Source organism: Bufo gargarizans, chromosome 10 (genome assembly GCF_014858855.1).
Source record: "Bufo gargarizans isolate SCDJY-AF-19 chromosome 10, ASM1485885v1, whole genome shotgun sequence".
Taxonomy (NCBI): domain Eukaryota; kingdom Metazoa; phylum Chordata; class Amphibia; order Anura; family Bufonidae; genus Bufo; species Bufo gargarizans.
The window spans coordinates 67,252,741-67,279,741 of NC_058089.1; the positions used below are offsets into that span (position 1 = coordinate 67,252,741).

At 42.3% G+C, this 27,001-nt stretch overlaps 1 protein-coding gene across 3 annotated transcripts in view; it reads left to right on the plus strand.

Annotated features, from left to right (window-relative positions):
* The window catches only part of RELA (RELA proto-oncogene, NF-kB subunit), a 71,005-nt gene extending 44,324 nt beyond the window's left edge, over positions 1–26,681 (plus strand). For all 3 annotated transcript variants that reach the window (XM_044269780.1, XM_044269781.1, XM_044269782.1), the window contains 3 exons: positions 13,705–13,785; positions 20,040–20,099; positions 22,793–26,681. In XM_044269780.1, coding sequence (XP_044125715.1) covers positions 13,705–13,785; positions 20,040–20,099; positions 22,793–23,388 — 737 coding nt within the window. In that variant the 3' untranslated portion in view covers positions 23,389–26,681. The remainder of the gene's footprint in view (positions 1–13,704; positions 13,786–20,039; positions 20,100–22,792) is intronic.
* The last annotated feature ends 320 nt before the right edge of the window (positions 26,682–27,001 follow it).

Below are 27,001 nucleotides of genomic sequence, written 5' to 3' on the forward strand. Positions count from 1 at the left end.
CACCAAGATCTTGCATTGATGATGGTAGAGTCTGACTGCTGCGCAAAGCCTTCTCCAGCACATCCCAAAGATTCTCAATGGGGTAAGGTCTGGACTCCTGTGGTGGTCAATCCATGCGTGAAAATGACCAATCTTTTGCCATTTGAGCCCAATGAATCCTGGCATTGTCATCTTGGAATATGCCTGTGCCATCAGGGATTTAAAAATCCATTGATGGAATAGCCTGGTCATTCAGTATGTTCAGGTAGCCAGCTGACCTCATTCTTGGAGCACATACTGTTGCTGAACCTAGATTTGACCAACTGCAGCAACTCCAGATCATAGCACTGCCCCCACAGGCTTGTACAGTAGGCACTAGGCATGATGGGTGCATCACTTCATCTGCCTCTCTTCTTACCCTGATGTGTCCATCACTCTGGAACAGGGTAAATCCAGAGTCCAATCTTTATGCTCCCTAGCATATTGAAGCTACTGTTTTTTTTCTTTGATTTTGATTTCACCAAATGTTTAAGTGATCGCCGATCACTATCATTCAGGATTTGTTTCCCGCCACATTTCTTCCTCGAATACTATGGGACCCAATTTTAGTAGTTTCTGCAATCTCTTTAGATGTTTTCTCTGCTTGATGCATGCCAATGATTTGATCCTTCTCAAATAGACTAACATCTTTTCCACAACCGCGAGATGTCTTTTGACATGGTTGTTTAAGAAATGAGAAGCAACTCCTTGCACCAGTTGGGGTTAAATAACCTATTGCCAGCTAAAAGATAATCGCCCATGCAGTAATTATCCAATAGGAGGCTCCTAACTATTTGCTTAGTTAAATCCAGGCGGCAAACTTTTTTTTGGGGGGACAGGCAGTGTATATAGAGTGTGTGTGTGTGTGTGTGTGTGTGTGTGTGTGTGTGTTTTTATACATACATACATACATACATACATACATACATACATACATACATACATACAGGTCCTTCTCAAAAAATTAGCATATTGTGATAAAGTTCATTATTTTCTGTAATGTACTGATAAACATTAGACTTTCATATATTTTAGATTCATTACACACCAACTGAAGTAGTTCAAGCCTTTTATTGTTTTAATATTGATGATTTTGGCATACAGCTCATGAAAACCCAAATTTCCTATCTCAAAAAATTAGCATATTTCATCCGACCAATAAAAGAAAAGTGTTTTTAATACAAAAAAAGTCAACCTTCAAATAATTATGTTCAGTTATGCACTCAATACTTGGTCGGGAATCCTTTTGCAGAAATGACTGCTTCAATGCGGCGTGGCATGGAGGCAATCAGCCTGTGGCACTGCTGAGGTGTTATGGAGGCCCAGGATGCTCCGATAGCGGCCTTAAGCTCATCCAGAGTGTTGGGTCTTGCGTCTCTCAACTTTGTCTTCCCAATATCCCACAGATTCTCTATGGGGTTCAGGTCAGGAGAGTTGGCAGGCCAATTGAGCACAGTAATACCATGGTCAGTAAACCATTTACCAGTGGTTTTGGCACTGTGAGCAGGTGCCAGGTCGTGCTAAAAAATGAAATCTTCATCTCCATAAAGCTTTTCAGCAGATGGAAGCATGAAGTGCTCCAAAATCTCCTGATAGCTAGCTGCATTGACCCTGCCCTTGATAAAACACAGTGGACCAACACCAGCAGCTGACATGGCACCCCAGACCATCACTGACTGTGGGTACTTGACACTGGACTTCAGGCATTTTGGCATTTCCCTCTCCCCAGTCTTCCTCCAGACTCTGGCACCTTGATTTCCGAATGACATGCAAAATTTGCTTTCATCCGAAAAAAGTACTTTGGACCACTGAGCAACAGTCTGCTTCTCTGTAGCCCAGGTCAGGCGCTTCTGCCGCTGTTTCTGGTTCAAAAGTGGCTTGACCTGGGGAATGCGGCACCTGTAGCCCATTATCTGCACACGCCTGTACACGGTGGCTCTGGATGTTTCTACTCCAGACTCAGTCCACTGCTTCCGCAGGTCCCCCAAGGTCTGGAATCGGTCCTTCTCCACAATCTTCCTCAGGGTCCGGTCACCTCTTCTCGTTGTGCAGCGTTTTCTGCCACACTTTTTCCTTCCCACAGAGTTCCCACTGAGGTGCCTTGATACAGCACTCTGGGAACAGCCTATTCGTTCAGAAATTTCTTTCTGTGTCTTACCCTCTTGCTTGAGGGTGTCAATGATGGCCTTCTGGACAGCAGTCAGGTCGGCAGTCTTACCCATGATTGCGGTTTTGAGTAATGAACCAGGCTGGGAGTTTTTAAAAGCCTCAGGAATCTTTTGCAGGTGTTTAGAGTTAATTAGTTGATTCAGATGATTAGGTTAATAGCTCGTTTAGAGAACCTTTTCATGATATGCTAATTTTTTGAGATAGGAATTTTGGGTTTTCATGAGCTGTATGCCAAAATCATCAATATTAAAACAATAAAAGGCTTGAACTACTTCAGTTGGTGTGTAATGAATCTAAAATATATGAAAGTGTAATGTTTATCAGTACATTACAGAAAATAATGAACTTTATCACAATATGCTAATTTTTTGAGAAGGACCTGTACATACATACACAAAGGAGAATGAAGGAAAAAGACCTCAGTTAGGGAGGAAGTCTAATGAATCTTTTGATGTATGTGTCTTTACAGAGGAAGAGGTTCTAAGTCAGCTGTCTGTAATTAATGCAAATAAGAGCCTGATGGGATACACCCAAAGCTATTAAGAGCTTAGCGGTGAACTGGCAAAACCATTAACAGATTTATTTAACCAATCACTGTTAACGGGAGTCGTCCCAAAAGATTTGAAATTAGCAAATGTTGTGCCCACTGACAAGAAAGGTAGTAGGGAGGAATCGGGCAACTATAGGCCAGTAAGCCTGACCTCAATAGTGGGGAAATTAATGGAAACCATACTTAAGGAGAGGATTGTGGAACATCTAAAGTCCCATGAATTAAAAGATGAAAAACAGCATGGGTTTACTTCAGGGAGATCATGTCAAACTAATCTTATTGATTATTATTTTTTTGATTGGTTGACTAAAATAATAGATGGCGGAGGTGCAGTAGACATCACTTATCTAGACTTTGGTAAGGCTTTTGATACTGTCCCACATAGAAGGCTTATCAATAAATTGCAGTCTTTGTGCTTGTAACGGACCGTTTCAGCAGACAAGGGGTTAAAATCAGTTTAGGCGATAAGCCCCTTTCTGAGAGACAGGCACAGCTACTGCAGAACACCAAACTCCCGAAATGGATACAAAATAGCACTCCAAACTGGAACCTCGCGAATAGCTGCTAGCAGACGAACAGGAAAAGCATACAATCAGCTTACACTCCTGGCAATCAGTCTCTAACAGCATACAGGGAATCCCCCCAATAACGAGACAAGGCTCGTGTTGAGGGTCAAGCAGTGGTCTCACTGTACTTCAAGTACAGCCTCTTTTATTCATAAAAAACAAACATAGTACTGCCCACAGGGTTTTGAAATCCAACCAATCAATATCTTACAACACACACAATGCAAGTACAGCAACCAATCGTTCATGCCTCCAGAGGACCAGAAGGGAGACTGCGACACAGGACAGATACAACACATCCCCACAATGCATCATGGTTTCCTCCTCTCTGTCCTGGAGACAACCGAAGAGCAATCCAATTATCTCTCAGGACAAAGGGAAATCGCCAATACACATGTGGAGACAACAGGACAGACATCACCATTTAAACACACAATGGGACAATAGAGACACACCCAGCATATTCCTCCCCTCTGTCTATCCACCCAACTATCGCCCAAGCTGATAAGTTATACTTATTATAAATTGTTACAACTTTGTGAGTTTACATTGTCCATACATATAACTTACATTTAAACAGTATAACTTGGGGACAAACCTATCCAAAATTCACTTGAATAGGTTCAGGGGTTTAAAAGTTAGTATGTGCAATAATCCTGAGGCAAGAGGCTTTTAAACAGCCCCCTCCAAAACACTGTGGCGAGGTTGGTTTCGCCACAGTGGTTGAACTCCATATTGTTGAATGGATTAGGCAGTGGCTGAGGGACAGGCAACAGAGGGTTGTAGTCAATGGAGTATATTCAGACCATGGTCTTGTTACCAGTGGGGTACCTCAGGGATCTGTTCTGGGACCCATATTGTTTAATATCTTTATCAGCGAAATTCCAAAAGGCCTTGATGGTAAGGTGTGTCTTTTTGCTGATGACACACAGATTTGTGCCAGGGTTTCTGTTTCTGGAGGGGTACAATAAATGGAAAAGGATTTAGAAAAACTAGAGGAATGGTCAAAAATCTGGCAACTAAAATTTAATGTTGATAAGTGCAAGATAATGCACCTGGGGTGTAAAAACCCAGGAGCAGAATATAAAACCAGTGATACAGTCCTAACCTCAGTATCTGAGGAAAGGGATTTATGGGTCATTATTTCAGAAGACTTAAAGGTAGGCAGACAATGTCATAGAGCAGCAGGAAATGCTAGCAGAATGCTTGGGTGTATAGGGAGAGGCATTACCAGTAGAAAGAGGGAGGTCCTCATGCCGCTCTACAGAGCACTAGTGAGACCTCATTTGGAGTATTGTGCGCAGTACTGGAGACCATATCTCCAGAAGGATATTGATACTTTGGAGAGAGTTCAGAGAAGAGCTACTAAACTAGTACATGGATTGCAGGATAAAACTTGCCAGGAAAGATTAAAGGACCTTAACATGTATAGCTTGGAAGAAAGACGAGACAGAGGGGATATGATAGAAATGTTTAAATGCATAAAGGGAATCAACAAGGTAAAAGAGGAGAGAATGTTTAAAAGAAGAAAAACTGCTACAAGAGGACATAGTTTTAAATTAGAGGGGCAAAGGTTTAAAAGTAATATCGGGTAGTATTACTTTACTGAGAGAGTGGATGCATGGAATAGCCTTCCTGCAGAAGTGGTAGCGGCAAATACAGTGAAGGAGTTTACGCATGCATGGGATAGGCATAAGGCCATCCTTCATATAAGATAGGGCCAGGGGCTATCCATAGTATTTAGTATATTGGGCAGACTAGATGGGCCAAATGGTTCTTATCTGCCGACACATTCTATTTTTCTACGCTATATCTCTATATACATATATTGATGACATATATAGATATATATGTATATAGAGATATAGATAAGTGTGTGTGTGTGTGTGTGTGTGTGTATATATGTGTGTGTGTGTGTGTATATATATATATATATATATATATATATAATCTATATGTGACGGCTGTATGCATCTAAGCCATGTGACGCCGATATCTATATGTGAGGGACAATGATTTACTTTGTGATGTTCCTGGGGGTGTTTTTTATTTTAATTTTTTTTATGGCCAGTGGAGTAGGGCAATGGTAACTTGCTGAGGCTGCCAGATCGTCAGAGGCAGGGGAACAGGCACACTGGTGGTCACAGGGAGGGAGCGGGCACAACATCTTTCTGCCCCGCTGGCACTGGTAAGGATCACTCATGCGCAATTCCTCACAGGAGCCTCAGCAGCCAGAGGGGAGAGGGGGGCGTTCACACAAGGCGGAGGAGCCTGTACACGAGATGTCACCACCGGAGCCTGGTGGATGATGTCAGGGGTCACGTGACCCGCATCTGCCGTTCAGAAGCACTGCAGAATAAATGTGAGTAAATTGCTAATGTATTTATAATAATGTTATAAGCCACCATAACATATATAGATATAACTCGGACAACCCCTTTAAACAGGTATACACAACACCTCCTAAAAACAATAGTGTGAGAGGAGTTGAATCCACATCCACATCCGCATATTTTAACATAGTCACTAAAACTAAGTAGACCAAAAATCTCCACGGTCCGGATACTAGTTAAAAAAATTAATAAATCTGAAAACATTCAACCTTCCCTCCGGTGATTAGTAAGAGGGTTAATAACATTAAAGAATAGTACCTGTATGTCCACACTCCCTTCCCTTATCATTGGAGGCTGTACAGGGTAAAGGACGATAGTGAGGGACCTTTTACTTGTATAGCGGATTGGAGCAATTTTCAGTTATTAACATTCTTTTCCGATAATTGGCTTGTGTTAATATGTATTGTTAAGGGAACTTGTTTCAAGTTCGGCATACAAGGTTCGGGTTATCTAAGAATTCTCTTATGGATTCTGCTCCCACAGACAATAACTTATGGATTCCACTACCACGCACCATAACGGAATTCTTAGATAACCTGAACACGAACCATGTACGCCAAACTTGAAACACTAGTTCGCTCATCCCTATTAATGTGCCACCAATGTCCTGAAAAAAAGAGAAAATTGTAATTTAATTGATCGCAACTTTTAGTATTCGTTTGTTGGCAGCACATTGTCCTGAGTAAACAGGGTTGTGCTGCCAACACACAATGAAACTGTATAGGGATGAATAATAATTGTGATAGGCAACTATCAGGAAGGAATGTTACTCAGTTTAGATCATTGCTCACTTAGCACAAGTTAAGACAAGTTGTGTTTCCTTTTTTTTTTTTTTTTCTTCCTAATTTGCAACTTTTATCCTCTCCTCTCTCTGTCATTCGTAAGACTATTGATAAGGAGTAGTACATGTATAGCTGCTGATAGAAGCATGCAACGCTGGCATTGGTCTAAGCAACAGAGTTGAAATCACTGTTAGAAATCCAATTGGGAATCGAGGGTAAAATCTGCTTTTACTTTCACTTTCAGCTGCATTCCGATTTCTAACACTGACATTTTCCCATATACTGAAGATATTGCTGTCATTCAGTTGCAGAGCTGACAGGCTGCAGGAAGAAAGGAAAAATAGTATTATCATATTTTTTGTTTTTGTTTTAATTAATACACTATATATACCCAAAAATGGTTCCTAAAAACCTACAACTAATCCCGCAGAATAAAAAATAAAACCTTTTTTAACCACCTCAGCTCCCCTAGCTTAAACACCCTTAATGACCAGACCACTTTTTACAATTCTGCACTACACTACTTTCACAGTTTATTGCTCGGTCATACAACTTACCACCCAAATTAATTTTACCTCCTTTTCTTCTCACTAATAGAGCTTTCATTTGGTGGTATTTCATTGCTGCTGACATTTTGACTTTTTTTTGTTACTAATCGAAATTTACAGATTTTGTTGCAAAAAAATGAAATTTTTCACTTTCAGTTGTAAATTTTTTCAAATAAAACTACATTTCTATATAAATTTTCTCTAAATGTATTGTTCTACATGTCTTTGATAAAAAAAAAATATTTGGGTAAAAGTTATAGCGTTTACAAACTATGGTACAAAAATGTGAATTTCCGCATTTTGAAGCAGCTTTGACTTTCTGAGCACCTGTCATGTTTCCTGAGGTTCTACAATGCCCAGACAGTAGAAAAACCCCACAAATGACCCCATTTCAGAAAGTAGACACCCTAAGGTAATCACTGATGGGCATAGTGAGTTCATAGAACTTTTTATTTTTTGTCACAAGTTGGAAAATGATGTTGTGGTTTTTTACAGTCTCATATTTCACTAACTTGTGACAAAAAATTAAAACTTCCATGAACTCACTATGCCCATCACGAAATACCTTGGTGTCTTCTTTCCAAAATGGGGTCACTTGTGTGGTAGTTATACTGCCTTGGCATTTTAGGGGCCCTAATGCGTGAGAAGTAGTTTAAAATTCAAATGTGTAAAAAATGTCCTGTGAAATCCTAAAGGTGCTCTTTAGAATTTGTGCCCCTTTGCCCAACTAGGCTGCAAAAAAGTGTCACACATGTGGTATCGCCGTACTTAGAAGTTGGGCAATGTGTTTTGGGGTGTCTTTTTACATATACCCATGCTGGGTGAGAGAAATATCTCTCTAAAATGACAACTTTGTATAAAAAAATTTGAATAGTTGACTTTTAGAGAGATATTTCTCTCACCCAGCATGGGTATATGTAAAAATACACCCCAAAACATGTTGCGCTACTTCTTCTGAGTACGGCGATACCGCATGTGTGACACTTTTTTGCAGCCTAGGTGGGCAAAGGGGCACAAATTCTAAAGAGTATCTTTACGAATTCACAGGGCATTTTTTACACATTTGGATTTCAAACTACTTCTCACGCATTAGGGCCCCTAAAATGCCAAGGCAGTATAACTACCCCACAAGTGGCCCCATTTCAGAATGAAGACACTCTAGGGTATTCGCTGATGGGCATAGTGAGTTCATAGAAGTTTTTTATTTTTTGTCACAAGTTAGCGGAATATGAGACTTTATAAGAAAAAAGAAAAAATAAAAGTCTCATATTCCACTAACTTGTGACAAAAAATGAAAACTTCCATGAACTCATTATGACCATCACGAAATACCTTGGGGTGTCTTCTTTCCAAAATGGGGTCACTTGTGGGGTAGTTATACTGCCCTGGCATTTTAGGGGCCCTAATGCGTGAGAAGTAGTTTGGAATCCAAATTCGTAAAAATGCCCTGTCAAATCCTGAAAGTACTCATTGGAAATTGGACCCCTTTGCGCATCTTGGCTGCAAAAAAGTGTCACACATGTGGTATCGCCGTACTCGGGAGAAGTTGGGCAATGTGATTTGGGGTGTCTTTTTACATATACCCATGCTGGGTGAGAGAATATATATATATTTTTTTAATACAAAGTTGTCATTTTGACACAGCTATTTCTCTCACCCAGCATGGGTATATGTAAAATGACACCCCAAAACACATTGCCCAACTTCTCCTGAGTACGGTCATGCCACATGTGTGACACTTTTTTGCAGCCTAGGGGCGCAAAGGGGCACAAATTCCTTTTAGGAGGGCATTTTTAGACATTTGAATTCCAGACTTCTTCTCGCGCTTTAGGGCCCCTAAAATGCCAGGGCAGTATAAATACCCCACATGTGACCCCATTTTGGAAAGAAGACACCCCAAGGTATTTCGTGATGGGCATAGTGAGTTCATGGAAGAGTTTATTTTTTGTCACAAGTTAGTGGAATATGAGACTTTGTAAGAAAAAAAAAATCATCATTTTCCGCTAACTTGTGACAAAAAATAAAAACTTCTATGAACTCGCTATGCTCATCAGCGAAGACCTTAGGGTGTCTTCTTTCCAAAATGGGGTCATTTGTGGGGTGTTTGTACTGCCCTGGCATTTGAGGGTCTCCGCAATCATTACATGTATGGCCAGCATTAGGAGTTTCTGCTATTCTCCTTATATTGAGCATACGGGTAATGAGATTATTTTTTTTCCGTTCAGCCTCTGGGCTGAAAGAAAAAACTGAACGGCACAGATTTCTTCATTCGCATCGATCAATGTGGATGAAAAAATCTCTGCCAAAAGAAAAGAGGGGAAGGGCGTCTGCCAGGACATAGGAGCTCCACCCAACATCCATACCCACTTAGCTCTTATGCCCTGGCAAACCCGATCAATCGATGTGGATGAATAAATCATTGCCGGGTTTATTTTGTTTTGTTTTTTATATACAAAGTGTTTGCCAAACCATATGAACACCACCGCCCCCTCAGCTCATAAGCATCGGCAAACATATATTTTTTACTGCAGAGGAGAAATCTCGTCTTGCAGCACCGCATACACCGACTTTTGTGTAATCTGACAGTAGCGCAATGCAGTGCTGCAGCTAGTTGATCGGTTCTTCCACCTAGAAGGTAAAAAAAAAAAAAAAAAAAAAAAAGCTGCAACGCAATAAATTTATTAACATGAACTTTATAATAACTTTTAAACAAAACATTAACTTTTATGAACTTTGGAAACAGAACATTAACTTTTTTGCTTACCGGTGATTTTTTTTTTTTTTTACCTTTTACCTCTCCTTCCCCATGGGACAATGTGCAAAGCGCCCAGAGATGTGGCGAAGTACATTACGCACTTTGTCCCAGGTGAAAGGAGAGGTTTGCAGCAGCTCTGTGTGAATGGGCCCTAATAGCCCTCTGTGCCTGTCCTGTGAGAGGCAATCCCTATGCTAAGTGTACCTGTGTGTGGTACTTCCGGAAACACTCCCCTAAGCATAGGGCAGGGTGGTCAGGGCAGTCAGGACAGAAATATCGGGTGTCACGCCTTATTCCACTCCTGCTACAGACACAACATTTTTTTCGGGGTGGCGGTTGGTTTGAGGTACCTGCAACGACACTGGGGAAATGTCTCTTGTGTAGACGGCTCACTACACTGGTGGTTGGGGCCACGGAACCTCCTGGATACAGGAAGTTCTCTGTGATCTCTTCCTGAAATTTGAGGAAGGATCTTGTTCTCCCAGCCTTACTGTAGAGAACAAAACTATTATATACAGCCAATTGAATCAAATATACAGACACCTTCTTATGCCAGCGTCTGGTTCTGCGGGAAAGTAAATAGGGAGCCAACATCTGGTCATTGAAGTCCACCCCTCCCATGAGCGAATTATAGTCGTGGACACAGAGGGGCTTTTCAATGACACTAGTTGCTCGTTCAATTTGGATTGTCGTGTCTGCGTGAATGGAGGAGAGCATGTAAACGTCACGCTTGTCTCTCCATTTCACCGCGAGCAGTTCTTGGTTACACAAGGCAGCCCTCTCCCCCCTTGCAAGACGGGTGGTAACAAGCCGTTGGGGGAAGCCCCGACGACTAGGTCGCGCAGTGCCACAGCAGCCAGTCTGTTCTAGGAACAAATGCCTGAAGAGGGGCACACTTGGGTAGAAATTGTCCACATAAAGATGGTACCCCTTGCCAAATAAGGGTGACACCAAGTCCGAGACTGTCTTCCCACTGCTCCCCAGGTAGTCAGGGCAACCGACCGGCTCCAAGGTCTGATCTTTACCCTCATAGATCCGAAATATGTGGGTATAACCTGTGGTCCTTTCACAGAGCTTATACAATTTGACCCCCATACCGGGCGCGCTTGCTTGGGGTGTATTGTTTGAAGCCAAGGCGCCCGGTAAAATGTATAAGGGACTCGTCTACACAGATGTCTTGCTCAGGGGTATACAAATCTGCTGATTTCTGGTTGAAGTGGTCTATGAGGGGCCGAATTTTGTGGAGCCGGTCAAAAGCTGGGTGTCCTCTGGGACGGGAGGTGCTGTTGTCGCTAAAGTGCAGGAAACGCAGGATGGTCTCAAATCGTGTCCTGGACATGGCAGCAGAGAACATGGGCATGTGATGAATTGGGTTCGTAATATGACCGCAATTCATGCTTTTTTGTTAGGCCCATGTTGAGGAGAAGGCCCAGAAAAGTTTTAATTTCTGAAACTTGGACGGGTTTCCACCGGAAAGACTGGGCATAATAGCTTCCCGGGTTGGCGGCTATAAATTGAGTGGCATATCAATTTGTTTCTGCCACAACTAAGTCCAAGAGCTCTGCAGTCAAGAACAGCTAAAAAAAAAAAAAAAACAGTGCCGAACCGATCTGAGCTGTCTCAACCCGAACTCCAGACTGGGCGGTGAAAGGGGGAACTACTGGTGCGGCTGAAGTTGGGGGCTGCCAATCAGGGTTTGCCAACATCTCAGGGGCTCTACGGGCCTGTCTGTGCGGTGGCTGCGACAGGGGAACTACTGCACGTGCCACCGTACCAGCTTCAACTGCCCTTCTGGTGCTCGCCACTTCACAATGTTCTATGGCAGTGCTGGTACTAGGTCCAGGATGGGCTGCGCTGCTGGTGTATGCCTCACCACGTAATCTGACAGCGCCAGCCCCACTCTGCTGCCCTTGAAGCGGATCCTGCGCAACCTGTGCTCTAGCAACACTGGGCCGGGTACGCCTGGTGGTATCGGGGACCTCAACCTCCTCGTCCGAACTTTGGGTCAGACTGCCACTGCTTTCTACAGGTTCATATTCTGACCCGCTGGATTCGTCAGATGAGGGTTCCCATTCCTCATCCGACTGGGTCAGAAGCCTGTAGGCCTCTTCAGAAGAATACCCCTTATTTGCCATTTGGACTACTAAATTTAGGGGGTATTACCTGAGACTACCCAAGAAAAAAAGCAAGCCTGTCTTACAAATGGGAGGCTAGCGAAGTACCGGAGGCCGCTGCGATTGATAAAAAAATATCAAAACTGATTGTTTTTTTTATCGCCGCAGCGCTTGTAAAGTGATTGTGCAGTGATAAAAAAATATATATATTTTGTGACTGCGGCGGGGCAGGCGTGGGTCAACGCACGTGTGGGCGACCGATCAGGCCTGATCAGGCAAACACTGCGTTTTGGGTGGAGGGCGATCTAAGGTGACACTAATACTATTATAGATCTGACTGTGATCAGTTCTGATCACTTACAGATACTATAACAGTACAAATGCTGATTAGCGATACGCTAATCAACGAATCAGTGACTGCGGTGTGGTGGGCTGGGCGCTAAACGATAGCTAACCACTTAACCAAGGGGCCTAAACTATCCTAAAACTATCAGTCAATACCAGTGAAAAAAATCATCAGCCAATCAGCCTGCCAGCCAATGATCGTCATTGGCTGGCAGGCTGATGACGAAATTGTCCTTTAACTTTTGCCGGCCTGCGATGCGCATCCGCGGGCCGGCTCTAACCGAAATCTTGCGTCTCGCGAGATGGCGCGTCCAGGAGGAATTACAGGGCCACCGCAAAGACGCATCCCTGCGTGCGGCGGTCCTGAGGAGTTTAAGAATTTTTTTTATCACTGCTAGAACACAAAGGGAGAAAATATTATTGGTCCTTCATGTTAAAATTAATATTCACTAATGGGTTAAAAATTAAGTAACCTTTTTTGGAGTGTTTTTCCAATTTAATAGCGACTGTTAGTTTAAAGGGGGTTTCCGAGATTTTAATGCTGACGACTAGGTTCTTCTCTGTATAGTATTCAAAAGTATAAGCTCCTCAAGTGAAATAACTTAAGTGGATAACTTTAGACATCGATTATTAAGTTGGAAATCCATTTTAAAACTGGTATCCGAAGTCGGCTTAGGTACCAGCTGGTACCTCTGTACCGAAGCAGGCTTTGGTTCTAAAATGGTTTTCAAGTTGAAAAATCTAATCTCGAAGTTATTCACTGAAGTCCTGCGAGACTTCGATGATAACTAATTTGTCTCGCTGGAGCCCATACATTTGAATGCTGTACAGAGAAATCTCTCTACAGCATTCAACTGATGTTTGTAGCGAAGTGACTTTGGATCTAGGATCCGCAGCTCGCTTTGCTCATCCCTACTAGATAGGTCATCAGTATATGATAGCTGGGGTCGAACACCTGGGAACCCAGTTGATCAGCAGTTTGAGAGGGCATCGGCTCTGCTATGAGCACCGCTGCCTTCTAACAGCTTTTCCTAGGCCAGTGACGTCACATGGCCTAGGCGCAGCTCAGCCCCATAGATGGGGTTGAGCATGATACTAAGCACAGCCACTATACAATGTACGAAGCTGTGCATGGTAAGCACGGAGATGGCTGTGGTGCTCACAAGAGCACTGGTGTCTTCTCAAACAGCTGATTGGTGAGGGCCCCGGGTGTTGGACACCCACCAATCACCTACTGATTACCTATTCTGAGGCTAGGTCAACAGTATTAAAATCTTGGAAAACCCTTTTTTTTTTAATAAGCCTGTCTTCTCCCCTGAGAATTTTAAAAACTGTTGGATGTCCCGTTTAAAATATCACTTTTACATCACACATTTTGTGCATAGTAGATTCAACCACATTTGACCAGTTTAAATGTGATAAAACAGAAATGATTTAATGTTTTGCTTTTTGTGTATTTTTTAGGTGATCTTCATCATATTGATGAAAAAAGAAAGAGAACTTTGGAAAGTTTCAAGCATATTGTAAAAAAAAGCCCTTTTGCTGGTAAGCATACATTTCTGCATTTGTTACATTCACTGTATGTATAGTATTGCTGTTGATATGCACTTTTTCCTAAGTACAGCATTATTTAATGTATCTTCTTTTAGGCTGATTGATATTTTTGACAACCAATAAAAAATATTTTGTGCTCTGATTTCTCGGTGAGAAGAACCTGCAGTTTTCACAGATTGAGGACCTGACCATACTGCTCTGCTTACATATACAGCTCTGAGCTCTCTCCTTTCTTGCTCAGCCTCTCACTGTGTGCAAGTGCAGTAGCCTAGAGCCAGGGATTATTTGCAAATGAATTGCTTTGTAATGTTATGTAATGCTATGTACTGCGCCCAGTATAACCATTTATGGATGGCACAGCCAAGTTGAACAATCCTGGCTTAGCCCTTGTAAGATGTTAGGTGTAGACTGGCTCCATCCTTGGTTCTAGTCAGTATTGGCTATCTTCTTAGGCCACAAAAGCTATAGAGATCCTGGCATGATCTGCAAACAGGAGGAGTAAGACTAGAAAAGCTAGAGTCTGCATGGCAGAGCCTTGGAGTCTGTAAGATAACCTGATACCGAAATCTGTTAAGACTTTACTTCAGTAAGGGATTCTGTTAAGACAGCTTTGCCAGTTGTGTCTCCTATAACCCTATATCCCCCAGTGGATTTTACAGCCACCATTGCAAGAGTAGGATTGCCCACCATCGCTTCTGCAGGAAGAGACTTGAGACAGATAGAAAAGAGAGAGGGCCATAACTCCTAACCTTGTTTAAGTTAGTTATTTGGAAATAATTGCACTGTGTACAGTTGGAGCTGTGTCTTGCTATTGCTGGTTGTAGTGTATCTTTATTCTGCTACACCTGGCCTGGTTGCTGACTCCTGCACCATACAATGGCTAATGCATTCTGTACATCCTGCCTTGCACCCATACAAACCCTTAACATCACGGGCATCCCGACTACCATCAGGCAGGAGCCCCAACATCAGGGTGTACCTTTTTTTTTTTTTTTTTTTTCCCACTACGTGGCCCAAGGGGTCAACAGTTTGAGACCCCTGCTGTTTGAATGTTACCGTCCGAACCATTACAGCTTCCATCCTCTGCTCCCGCTCTTCCTGGGCTGCTGCACAAGCTCCGGGCTCTCCCTCTTCTTGAGCTATCTAGCAGAAAGTCTATGTAGGGCATTTGTGAAACTTCTCCTAGACAGGAGGCAAAGGCAGAACGATCTGCCTCGGCAAGCTATGACAGATACCGAGCGAGAGCTACAGTAGAAAATGCGCTACCCCTGAGCTGCCAGCCTGAATAAAGTCTAGCTTTTGTAGCAATGAATGGGACAATCTCTGGATTAATGTGAGGTACAAGACTTGTTCTACCTTTTGTTAGAAAGAAATTGTCAGGTACTATATGATGTTTGAATAACCAATTAAGCTGTACTGGTCTATCATTACTTGGGGAAAAAACATTCATCCCTTTTTGAAAACTGATACCATCATTTACCTTGCACCAGTTCCTTGGCATAATCTGTGCTTTTATATTAAAGGGGTTGTCTGCTTTTTAAATATTGATGGCCTGTAGGATAGTTCATCAATATCAGATTAGAAGGGGGGCAACTCTTGGCACACTTGCCAATCGGCTGTTTGAAGAGAAGACCGGCCTGTGCTGCGGTTGCGATGGTGCGCAGGTGTAATTACAATCTATCCCATTCACTTAAATTGGACAGAGCCGTCCCATAGAAGTGAATAGGACGGCCTAGGTGTAATTACATCTGCTCTCCGCTGCTGTTACAATGGTGAGCAGAAGAGAAGGCAGTGCTGGTCTGAGCATGGCCTCTCCCCCGGCATCTACTGTGTAGACAGTAAGTCAGTTCCTCTATTCATTGCTGAGAGGGCCTCATTTTCAGTCTCGTGAAGTTAGAAACTGACTTCTTTCCACTCAGCAAATGCTGTGGGATCCAGCAAGTCTCATCAGGGGTTACATGATTTAACTGCGGAAATAAAAGGCTGAAAATAAATAATTACATCGATATGTGCAGTAGGTTTATTAACTGATTATGTACGGCAGGTCTCTTACAAATAGTTATTAAAATGCCTTACTGCTCAATGATGTGACCATGTTAACTCAAAAGTACAGTCTCTAGACTGTTTTCACAATAATCCAGTGTGACCAATCTTCCACTTCACCAAAATGTGCTTTTGCGCTGCTGGGATCTCTAGTTCTGCAGGAAGAGGAAACCAGGAACAAGATCAGCGGCAAAAGCAAATTTGGATTTCGCAGCCGTGCTCCTGCTGCAACCGCTGATCCCTTTAGATTCCACATTCAGTGGTGACAGCAGTATTTAGGTGGCTAGACAGAGGGAGGGGCTCCTTCTGTCTTACTACTGGTCCCCACCCGACACAATTGTGTGGTGCTAATTGATGCTATGGCAGCTGGGGGGTCTAGCATTGTCCCCTAGGGCTGTCATGTAAATATGCCTATTAAATCCTGTCGGAAGTAGAGTCTAATAGGCTGCCTGTCTGTATATTATTGACAGGAATAATGCAGCACAATACTTGAGTGATCAGTTTCCTAGTTTAATTCCGGCAAAGGGAGATTAAATAAAAAAATAAATAAAAAAAATCCTCCTCCTCTAAAAATGGTTTGGCACAAATGAAAATGAAAAAAGTACAGTGTGAGGAATATGAATTAATATTTACTGTCGGCCATGTCCCCACGCCCACCATTTGCTGAAAGATAGCAGAGGTAGTGAACTCCACAGGAGGGTCCTGCTGTAAACCCCCAGCCATATGGCAGGGAACTTCTTGCAGGCCACCTTTTGTTTACAATTTTACACCCCATTCAGACAGCATGGATCCTGCAGGAAAACCTCCCTGCAGGGGGTCTAAGCCATTCCCCAGTTCAATCAAATCTAGCAGACTATTGGAACCGGCGATTTATAAGGAATTATGAATTGTCCGGCCATCACAGGTGCAAATCGGATACATATTTGTGTCCCGGTGGCCAAGATGCACATGCCCATGGTCTGTTTGGTGGTGAGATGCCAGGGAAGGGAGATATAGGGGAGGGACTGGCTACAGTTTCAAAGGCTTGTGCCAGCAAGCGGGCGTGTCTTTCTCTGAAAGGGGGTCACATTGTGCCATGTCTTTGGAGAGACCTGGAAACTGCTGACATCACTGCCTCCACGTGACCGCAGCCAAGGACAATTACTATTACACCATCATAACCCAAAGGAACATTCATCTACCCGGCAACTGACTTGTACTCTGTGTAATCCTGTTTGTACCATACTACCTGTACTCGTAACCTCAGACCACTGTATATATTCTATGTGTGTATAGTGTTATCTAGTGTGCCCTTAAGGCGATTTAAATATATAATTTAATGTTGTGCTGTCTTGTATCTCGATCATGAATCACCACATGCGTGTTTCGCCCTATTTATAAGCTACCGTGGGTTGGTTTCTCACCCTAATATAATCCTGTTAGCGGACCGGGCTTATATCAAACGAGAAGTGGGTGGCAATATACCCGGGCTGAGAGAGCGCTGTTTCACTGCGGCAGTGAAAAGGCTCTCAGCTTGTTGCCTCTCTGTGCCCGTGTGGACAGGAGGAGTCTGTAAACTGTACCAAGCTGACCTTACATGCTCCTCTGGGAGGGCGTAATGTCACGTCTTATTACCCTGTGACCATACCGCGTCTCGTGAGCTCGACGTAGTTGACGTCAAGAGGGCACGAGGGGTGGTATTCCTCACATACAGGTTATCGCCATACCCTTAGGGTTTATTCATACTTCTGCATGAATGGGTCTGCATCTGTTCCGCAAAGTGCGGACCAATTCACTTCAATAGGGCCGCAAAAGATGGGGGCAGCACACATTGTGCTGTCCGCATCCACACTTCTTTTCTGCGGCCCCGTAAAAAAGATAAAGCATTTTTGTTTGCAGTCACAGAACTGCCTATTCTTGTCCATCATGGTGGTCGGCCATGTGCGTTCCCCAAAATGCACATGGCTGGTGTCCATGTTTGTGGATCTGCAATTTGTGGACGGCAAAACACTTGCGGACGTGTGAATGGACCCTTTAAGAGTTTTCTGAAAATAAGTTATTCCACAGGATAGGTCATAAATATTAGAGTGGCACCCCTACTGATCAGCTGCTTGAAAGAGGCTGTGGCCTCCTCATAACATGCCAAGTTCAGCTCCATTCATTGTATAGCAGATGTGTTTGGTATTGCAGCCCAGGCCCATTAACTTCAATGAGCTGTGCCTAGACCATATGAATGGTGAACATGCTGTCACTGGCCTAGGAAGAGGCCGCAGCTCACTGAAGTGCTGCAGCCTCTTAAAACAGCTCATCTGCGGGGAGTCGGACTCCCACCGACCGTGTATTGATGTATCCTGAGGGTAGAACATTAAAATTCTAGTCCCAGAAAACACTTTTAATGACCTGACCTATAATGTATATCATGTTGTTTAACCCACATGGTCAATGCCAAAAAAAAGCTGTAAGTAATGTGCCCCAAAATGGTGCCATGGAAAAATACAACACTCCCACAAAAAACAAGCCAACATACAGTTATATTGATGGGAAAATAAACGTTATGGCTCTTGCAATGCAAGGAGAAAAAAAAGGAAAATATTGCAATATCTTTAGAGAGAACCTGTCATTATGAAATGCAATGCAGTAGGTTATAGAGCAGGAGAAGCTAAGCAGATTGAAGTATAGTTTTGAATGTGTAACTTGTAAATCTAAGGCTACTTTCACATTAGTGTTTTTGCTGGATCCGGCAGGGTTCCGCTAAAATGCTTCCATTACTGATAATGCAACCGTCTGAACGGATCCGGTTGTATTATCTTTAACATAGGCAAGACGGATCAGTCATGAACTCCATTGAAAGTCAATGGGGAACGGATCAGTTTTCTATTGTGTCAGAGAAAACAGATCCGTCCCCATTGACTTGCATTGTGGATCATGACGGATCCGTCTTGCTCCTCATCCCAGGACGGAAAAGCAAACCTCAGCATGCTGCAGTTTACTCTCCGATATGAGAACGGAATGCATTTTGGAGCATTGAGTTCTGTTCAGTTACGTTTTGTCCCCATTGAGAATGGGGACAAAATGGAGGCATTTTTTTCAGGTATTGAGACCCTATGACTGATCTCAATACCGGAAAACAAGTAGCCTAAATATCTGCTATTTTTTATTTCATGGTTTGTGGGGTAAGGTGTTATCAGTGACAGCTATCAATGGTGATGTGTTGGAAATGGGGGGGAAAGATGCAAATTTTGGCACAAACCAGACCTTGCGCCAAAGGGTTTTATTTTTATTTTATTTTATTTTTGCACCTGAAAACTGGCTTGGAAGCTTAATAGACCTCCCCCATAAATTTATAATAAAAAAGCAAATGAAAATTTAATTTACTGACCTACATTACTTATTGTCAGGTATTACTATATGGAACAACTTGTTCCAGTGTAAATTTTAGAGGGAAAAATTAAGATACATTAAAGGGATAGTCGCATGAAAAATATTCCAGTTTTCAAACCAGCATCTGGATCTGAATACTTTTGTAATTGCATGTAATTAAAAAAATGTATTATAACCCCAGAGTTCAGCTACTTTTTGACTTTCGGGTGAACAGCCTGTCGGATCCGTCCTGCCGCTAGTGAATAAATGTCGGACTGGTCGTAGTTTTTATTCTGGCCTCTCGCCGTGCTCTGCTGTGCCTCTGCTAGAACTCCGCCCCGCCCCCATTATAGTCAATGGGGACGGAGCGGTAGTCTGGGGGAACACGGTCACTAGCGGCAGGATGGATTCGACAGGCTGTTCACCCGACGGAACAGCCTGCCGGAGGTCCTTGCCGCTAGTCTGAAAATAGATTTGATTGAATAAATCTGTATAGCCCCACCTGCTGTCTGCTTTTTTTTTTCTCTTCCCTGCTCACTGAGATGGAAGCATATGCTCAGTTCCATCCTTCAACTTCCTCCAGCTGCAGAATACAGGGGACGTGTCCCTTCTCGGGGTTGTAATCTAAACTGACAGCTCGAAATAAATTTAGCAAAGCAATGAATGAGGAGATCTCTGGATCCATGTGAGGTGCAGGGCTGGTTCTAGCTTTGTTAGAATGAGGTTGTCATCTACTATATTATGTATGTTTTCACTTTTTTATATTTGATGGATAACCCAAGTGTGATTTATCAAAGTGAAAAGATTTTAGTATGAAATGTATGAAGCAGACTTATAAACAAGCTCTGATTTCTACTTTTTAGGGGGTGAAGTGAAGAACCAACGAAAAATTGCTGTTCCTGCACGCAACTTTGCAAAGACAGGTGTGTGATTTTGATCCATGTAGTTTTCTAGTAGATTTATTGTAGGTATTTAACCCCTTAAAGACGAAACCTATTTTGGCCTTCTGGACATAGACCCATTTTTCAAATCTGACACTTGTCACTTTGTCATTTAACTTTGGAATGCTTTTACTTATCTAAGCGGTTCAGTAATTGTTTTTCCGTGACACATAGTACTTTGTTAGTGGTAAATTTCAGTTGATTTGCCAATTTTGTATTTGTCCACTTTTAAAGCTAGTCTCACACTAGCGTTCAGAGATTTGGCAGGGTGTTCCAGCTAGGAATAACCTGCTGGTGCTCTCTGGTTCTGACATTGCTGAATGCTGCCTGAATGCCCGCCGGCCCTATTAACTATAATGGGAACTGGCCCTACAAATATGCTGAGTTCTGAGTCTCCAGAAGCGTCAAAGCTTCTTTACTGTAAGAACTGTGAATCTGTGGATTACACTTCCTCAGGACGTGGTCACACCAGGAACAGTGGACAGTTTTAAAAAGGGTTTAGATGAATTCTTAACCTCTTGGGGACATAAGGCGTACAGGTATGCCCTGATGTCCCGATACTTAAGGACACAGTACGCCGGCGGGCGGTGATCGGAACTGGGTGCCTGCTGAAATCAATCAGCAGGCACCCTGTGACCCCCCCCCAGATCGGCGATCACTGCGGATTAACCCCTTCTATGCCGCTCACCGTGGCATAGAAGGGGTTTGTGCTGTTGTGACGGGGACTTGATGTCTCAGAAGGCAGCCCGATGCCGTGCAGAGGCTGCCCAATGCCTTGCACGGCATTGGGACCTCCCTCCTACAGGAGCCGAGGAGATCCAGCCTCAGGCAACCTGTTAGTGTATGACTCGGGACGAATGCACACGGCAGTGTTTCATGGGCTGGATTCCTGCTGAGAGCAGGAGTGCACAGCGTCATTGGTTGCTATGATGCCGTGCGCTCCCTGCTGCCGCCGCAATACAGTAATACACTGGTATACCAGTGTATTACTGTTTCGCAGCAGGGAGCGCACAGCGTTATAGCAGCCAATGACGCCGTGCGCTCCTGCTCTCAGCAGAAATCCAGCCATGGTTCCACGGACCGCTCACGGCAGTGTGCATTCGGCCTCAGTGTCGTACGCTTACAGGCAATGCATTACAGTACAGATGTATTGTAATGCACTGCAGAGGGGATCAGACCCCCTTAAGTGATCAGAAATAAAGTAAAGAAAAAAAAGTTGTGTAATTAATAAAGTAATAAAATTTATAAAGTAAAAAAAGGGAAGAAAAAAAATGGCATTCACAAAATGATCCAAACATGAAGTAGACGTATGGGGAATGTAAAGTAATAACTATTTTTGGAGGTATTACTATCTATTATAAAAGTAGAGAAATAAAAATTTGGTTAATTTTTTTTAATTTATCTTTTATAAAAAAAAATATATTTGACTCAATTTTACCACTGTCATGAAGTACAATGTGATGAGAAAACAGTCTCAGAATGGCCTGGATAAGTAAAATGGTTTTAAAGTTATCGCCACATAAAATGACACTTGTCAGATCTGCAAAAAATGGCCTGGTCCTTAAGGTGAAAAATGGCCTGGTCCTTAAGGTGAAAAATGGCCTGGTCCTTAAGGTGAAAAATGGCCTGGTCCTTAAGGTGAAAAATGGCCTGGTCCTTAAGGTGAAAAATGGCCTGGTCCTTAAGGTGAAAAATGGCCTGGTCCTTAAGGTGAAAAATGGCCTGGTCCTTAAGGTGAAAAATGGCCTGGTCCTTAAGGTGAAAAATGGCCTGGTCCTTAAGGTGAAAAATGGCCTGGTCCTTAAGGTGAAAAATGGCCTGGTCCTTAAGGTGAAAAATGGCCTGGTCCTTAAGGTGAAAAATGGCCTGGTCCTTAATGGGTTAAAAGTAAATCTGAGTAATTTCCTTCTGGAATTTGTGTCCTCGCCTATCCCTTGGTTGAACTTGATGGACTTATGTTTTTTTTTTAACCGTATTAACAATGTAACTGTAATTGGCTGGACAAATACCACTGCATTCTGCTTGTATAATCTAACTAACCATGTGGCTCCTTAGTGTGGCTAGCCACTTTGCTTCTTTGCAAGGGAAGGTTTCTCTCTGCTGTAATCTTCTTCACACACTCCCACCAGCTGTAGTGTGATCTCATAACACTTGCTAATTCTTGTGAGACCATGCCGCAGAATATCTCCTGTCAGGACAGTGTTTCACTGACCAAAGTGAGACTTCACCGGTGAGAGGAGACTCTGGTCCCAGTGAGACACTGTGCCAACAGAAGGCACAGCGGCGTTCTTAGGGATGCAAGACTAGTTGGATTATATAAGCAGCAAAAATGTTTGGTTTGGTGACAGGTCCTCTTTAACATGGTTGTGCCAAGGTATCAATATATCCCCTATCCTGTGTGGATAAGGGGATAAGCATCTGATTGGTAGGGTCTGGCCTTTGGGACTTCCACTGTTCAGATACTATACTCATCCTGTGGTTAGGGGATAAGTTAATATTCTGTCACAGTCCTTTAACTACACTAGAAGTGACTGTATATGTCCTAACTCTGCCTTTTCTCAGGCCTGGTAAACTGGAAGCATCTTCCATGGGCATTATAGGGTGGGAGTATGCTTGGGGGGAAATTGGTTACTTTTCATGGTGCGTCATGGCAATAATTATAATCTTTTTCTTAGAACCTTTAGCAACAACTGTTCAAAGAAACACTCCGATGTCAATGCAGATGACTCCCTCAGGCTCTCAGTACCCAATGCCAATGGTAAAAATGGATACATCAAATCCAATGACCCCCCTCTTCACTGTAAATGCTAATGATTTCAGCAGCCTGGGATTCTCACCTCTACCTTCTGCACCACAGCCTTCAGCATCAGTCGATGAACGTCTGGACTCTATGTTGGGCTACCCTTCCTTTACAGATGATGGAAATCTTGACCTAGTAAACATGCTGCAGAATGACCCTGACAGCCATTGTGCAAGTCTTAGTTCTATTGACAATAGTGATTTTGGACAACTTCTGAGCGAATCTCAGTCTTCAAGTACTCTTTCACAAGGTCTTCATGAGCCTGGGAGCAGCCAGAATACCCTCATGGCTTATCCTGAATCTATTGCTAGGCTCATGACTGTTGGACCCAGCGAGGAGGCAGGTGGTAGTGAGAATTCAGAAAGGCTTGAGAGTGCTCTAATGAATGGGATTTTTGATATGCAGCAGGGAGAAAGTTTAAATTCTTTTTTGGATCTGGACTTTGCATCTTTTATGGGTGCCATGAAATGAAATGTATTCTTATGAAGGCACTATACTCAGCTCAGTAAACATTGAGCAATATACATTCGCCTACCTGGATCTCAAGACAACAGTGGCCAACAGAACCGTATTGGTGTTGTGTTGGTCATACTGGAACTCGGACTGTGCTGGCCCATTAAAATTTGAATCAGTTTGTGAAGTTTTTGCAGAAGCTGGACATTCTTTAAATTTTCAACAGAAGGCACAGTTTTCATCAACTAGGAAGCTTTTTTTGCACTGATACACCCAAATTTTATCATTTGGAGTGCAGACCTTTGAATAAATATTTCTTAATTCCTTTCTGTCTTCATCATCATATCCCTAGAATAAGTTTATTGTATGCACTGGACTTCTACTGTCTCAAACCAGCATGTATAATATATGGTATATATTTAGTAAGAATCAGTCTTATAAATATGTTTGGTGTTCTGATTTGTAACAAACCAGTATATTTCAGTCTCATGATGTAGCGTTTTTTTTTTTTCTTCTTTTTTTCTAGTTGAAGCTTTTAGAGGTTCACTTATTGAGATTAGCTGAACTTTTCTAAATAAATTACTAGTACTCTTCATATTTATAAAGCTAACCCCAAATGCCGTAACCTTCTAATTGATTCAGATTATGAAATTCAAGGTTAAGAGTTCCCTAACTAGATCTATGGGTATGGTAGCGGCCTCTTTTAAAGGTGTTCTCATCTCGCTGTTACTACGGTGAGAAGACTCCAAACCCTTGCCCCCATGCAGCCCATAAACACCACTGCGGGCCTGTACTGTGCTGCTTCCGTAGGGACCTATAGTGTATCGGAGCTACCCAAACAACGTAGCACAGCAGGCTATGCTGTTTGCCAACTCTGGAACCAATTACCATAGAGTTTGGACTGAGGTTACAGTGGTTTCAACATACAATGGTTGTTCCGAAACCAATTATTTTGCCTAAAGGGATCACTGTACATGCTTGTTGACCTACAATCATGTAAATATATCTAAAAAAAAAATGTAAATATAAATTTTATGTAAAGGTGATGCATATTACTTATATAATTATTAATAAATAATCCAAATATTTCCTTCTGGTATTGGCTGCTTTGGCAGAAAACAATCTACTAGTTTCTGACAGACTGTTTTTCCAGTGTGGAGCCTGCATATTCAGTCTGACTAATCATTGCGGACAGTGTCAAAGTCTCTCTAAGGGGATAGGTCTACCTAGCTTGATGTAGTTCTGCAGCTTCTGGTGTGCATCTTCGTTGGCTTATTTGCGATATTTTCTCTTTCCCCAATGAGGCTTCGGTCAGAAAACTCTGACCATCAGACTAGCCTGGCTCTGCATGATATTTTAGGATATAATCATATCTCGAGACCACGTAATAGAGTTCATTCCAGGCCAAAGATTTCAGACTGAAACATCTTCAAGAAGAAGGTAGCAACATAGCGCAGACAGGGTCTGGAGGAAGCTGGCCAGAAAATGCTGCACTACATCAAAGTAGAAGAATCCCCCTATTGACTGTTCTGCCACGGTGTGCAATTGTTGGACAGCGTTACACTGAATATACAGACTCCATCCCCAGAGAATTTCTGCCCCAATGGTCACCCGAGTGTACCATATAAAGTAGCAAAAGAAAGAGGGGATATAACTTGTGAACAGGAGGTCCAGTTCAAATTTTTTTTTAAACGCAGTACATAGGGCAACAGTTGCAATAAAATAAGTCTTTAATTGGTAAAGCTCATGAAAGGTCCCCTTTAAAACATAACTTTTCTTAATATAATTATTTTAATGAATTAAGTATGTTTAAACGTTTTGCGAGGCACGTAACTGTACTATAACGTATCACAATCCATCACACAGGGTTTAGATGGGAAACTGTAAGCCGGTTGTGGTATGTAACACGATCCAAACCACTTGTCACGTAGCAGGGCTACTTGCTAGGTAGGCTTATGCTGTTGAATCAGGATATGGCTTTTACAGGCCATGGAAGCTGTATCAAGCCATTATTTTAAATGAAAATTCCTTTAGGGTCATTGTAGGGTTAGTTCAGCCACTTTACAAACTACACATTTTATACATATGTTGACATTTTCTCATTTTAATGCTTAGAATAAAAAAAAGTTCTCATACATTGGTGACATCATTGTCTGAGACGAGGCAACTCCTTTAAGTTAATTAATAATTCTGTGAAATGGTGCTTTCAGCAGTGGGTATCATGTATACAGGGGACATCTTTTTTCCCATGTGTTTAACCCTTAAGATGCCATGGCCAAAAGTGACTGCTACAGGATCCCAGGCCTGTCATGTCTGTGCCAGACATGATATATTGCAGTGTATTATGGAAGTAATCAAAGCATTGTTTTAATGAAGTTCTATGTACCCTAGAATGGTGCCATGAAAACTAAACCCCCTCCCACAAAGCAACAACATTTTTGTATACAACTATACAAGAATGTGTCGAGAAAACATTGGTATTACAGTTATAATGACAAACTGTATAAAATGTATAATTTAGGTCTACTTCATATTTCAGTGTTTTGATCGGTGATTTTTAATTAGACTTGAGTGAATCGAGCTTCGAACATAAATCCGAAGTCGATTCATTCAAACACTTTGTTTTAATGCTGTCCAGAGACCTGTCTCCATACAGCATTAAAATGTATTGTCTCCTTGGAGGCAAAATTAGTTTCAACCGGTCACGCAAGACTTCTGTCTATGAATTCTGCATCTTCAAAAACATTTATAATTCAGAATCCAAAGTCTGGGTTCGATACCGGCTGGTACCTCGATACTAAACCAGACTTCAGATTTACTATCTCAAAATGTTTTTTAAAGACTCAGAAGGTATTATCGAATTCATTCGCTGAAGTCTCGCATGACTTCAGCAGAAACAAATTCTGTGATCCGAAGCTCGATTCGCTCAACACAAATTTCTGTCAATGATTGGGAGCCAAAACCAGGTGTGGTTAAACACCGAACAGGTGCAAATCTTTCAAATATACCCGATCTCAGTGTATCCTCGACTCCTAGTTTTCGCTAACAATCATTGATACAAAACACTGACGTGAACTACTCTTTATATTACATGGTGTACTATTTTCAAAACAGATCCTGAAGGAGGAAGTATAAAAAAAAATTATACCAAAATATCTGTACCCCTAGTTATTATCTAAATGTGGGTAAATGCAAAAAAATATCACCACATACTGGTCAGATTAAGTGATACATTCTCTGTATACGATGTTTAAATGATCAAATATTGATATGTCCTTTTAAAAAAATAAAATAAAAAATTATTTGCTTGAGTTGTCCTTTTTTCACCTGACTGCAAATGGTAGACTGGTGCTTGTTTCCTAAATATTAAAATACATTTCTCGCCCAATTCCTTGGGGGACACAGGAACTCTTGGGTATAGCTTATCTCCATAGGAGGCGTGACACTAAGTAAAAGACTGTTAAGCCCCTCCTCCAGCAGCTATACCCTCAGCCTGGAGAGAGAGACTTCCAGTTTTTTGCTTAGTGTCAAGGAGGCAAGACACTCTCTGCACTGCAGAGTTGTCTTTGTGAAGATTTTAATTTTTTATTTTATTTTTGTTTTTTTCACTTGATTTTTTTCCATAGGGACA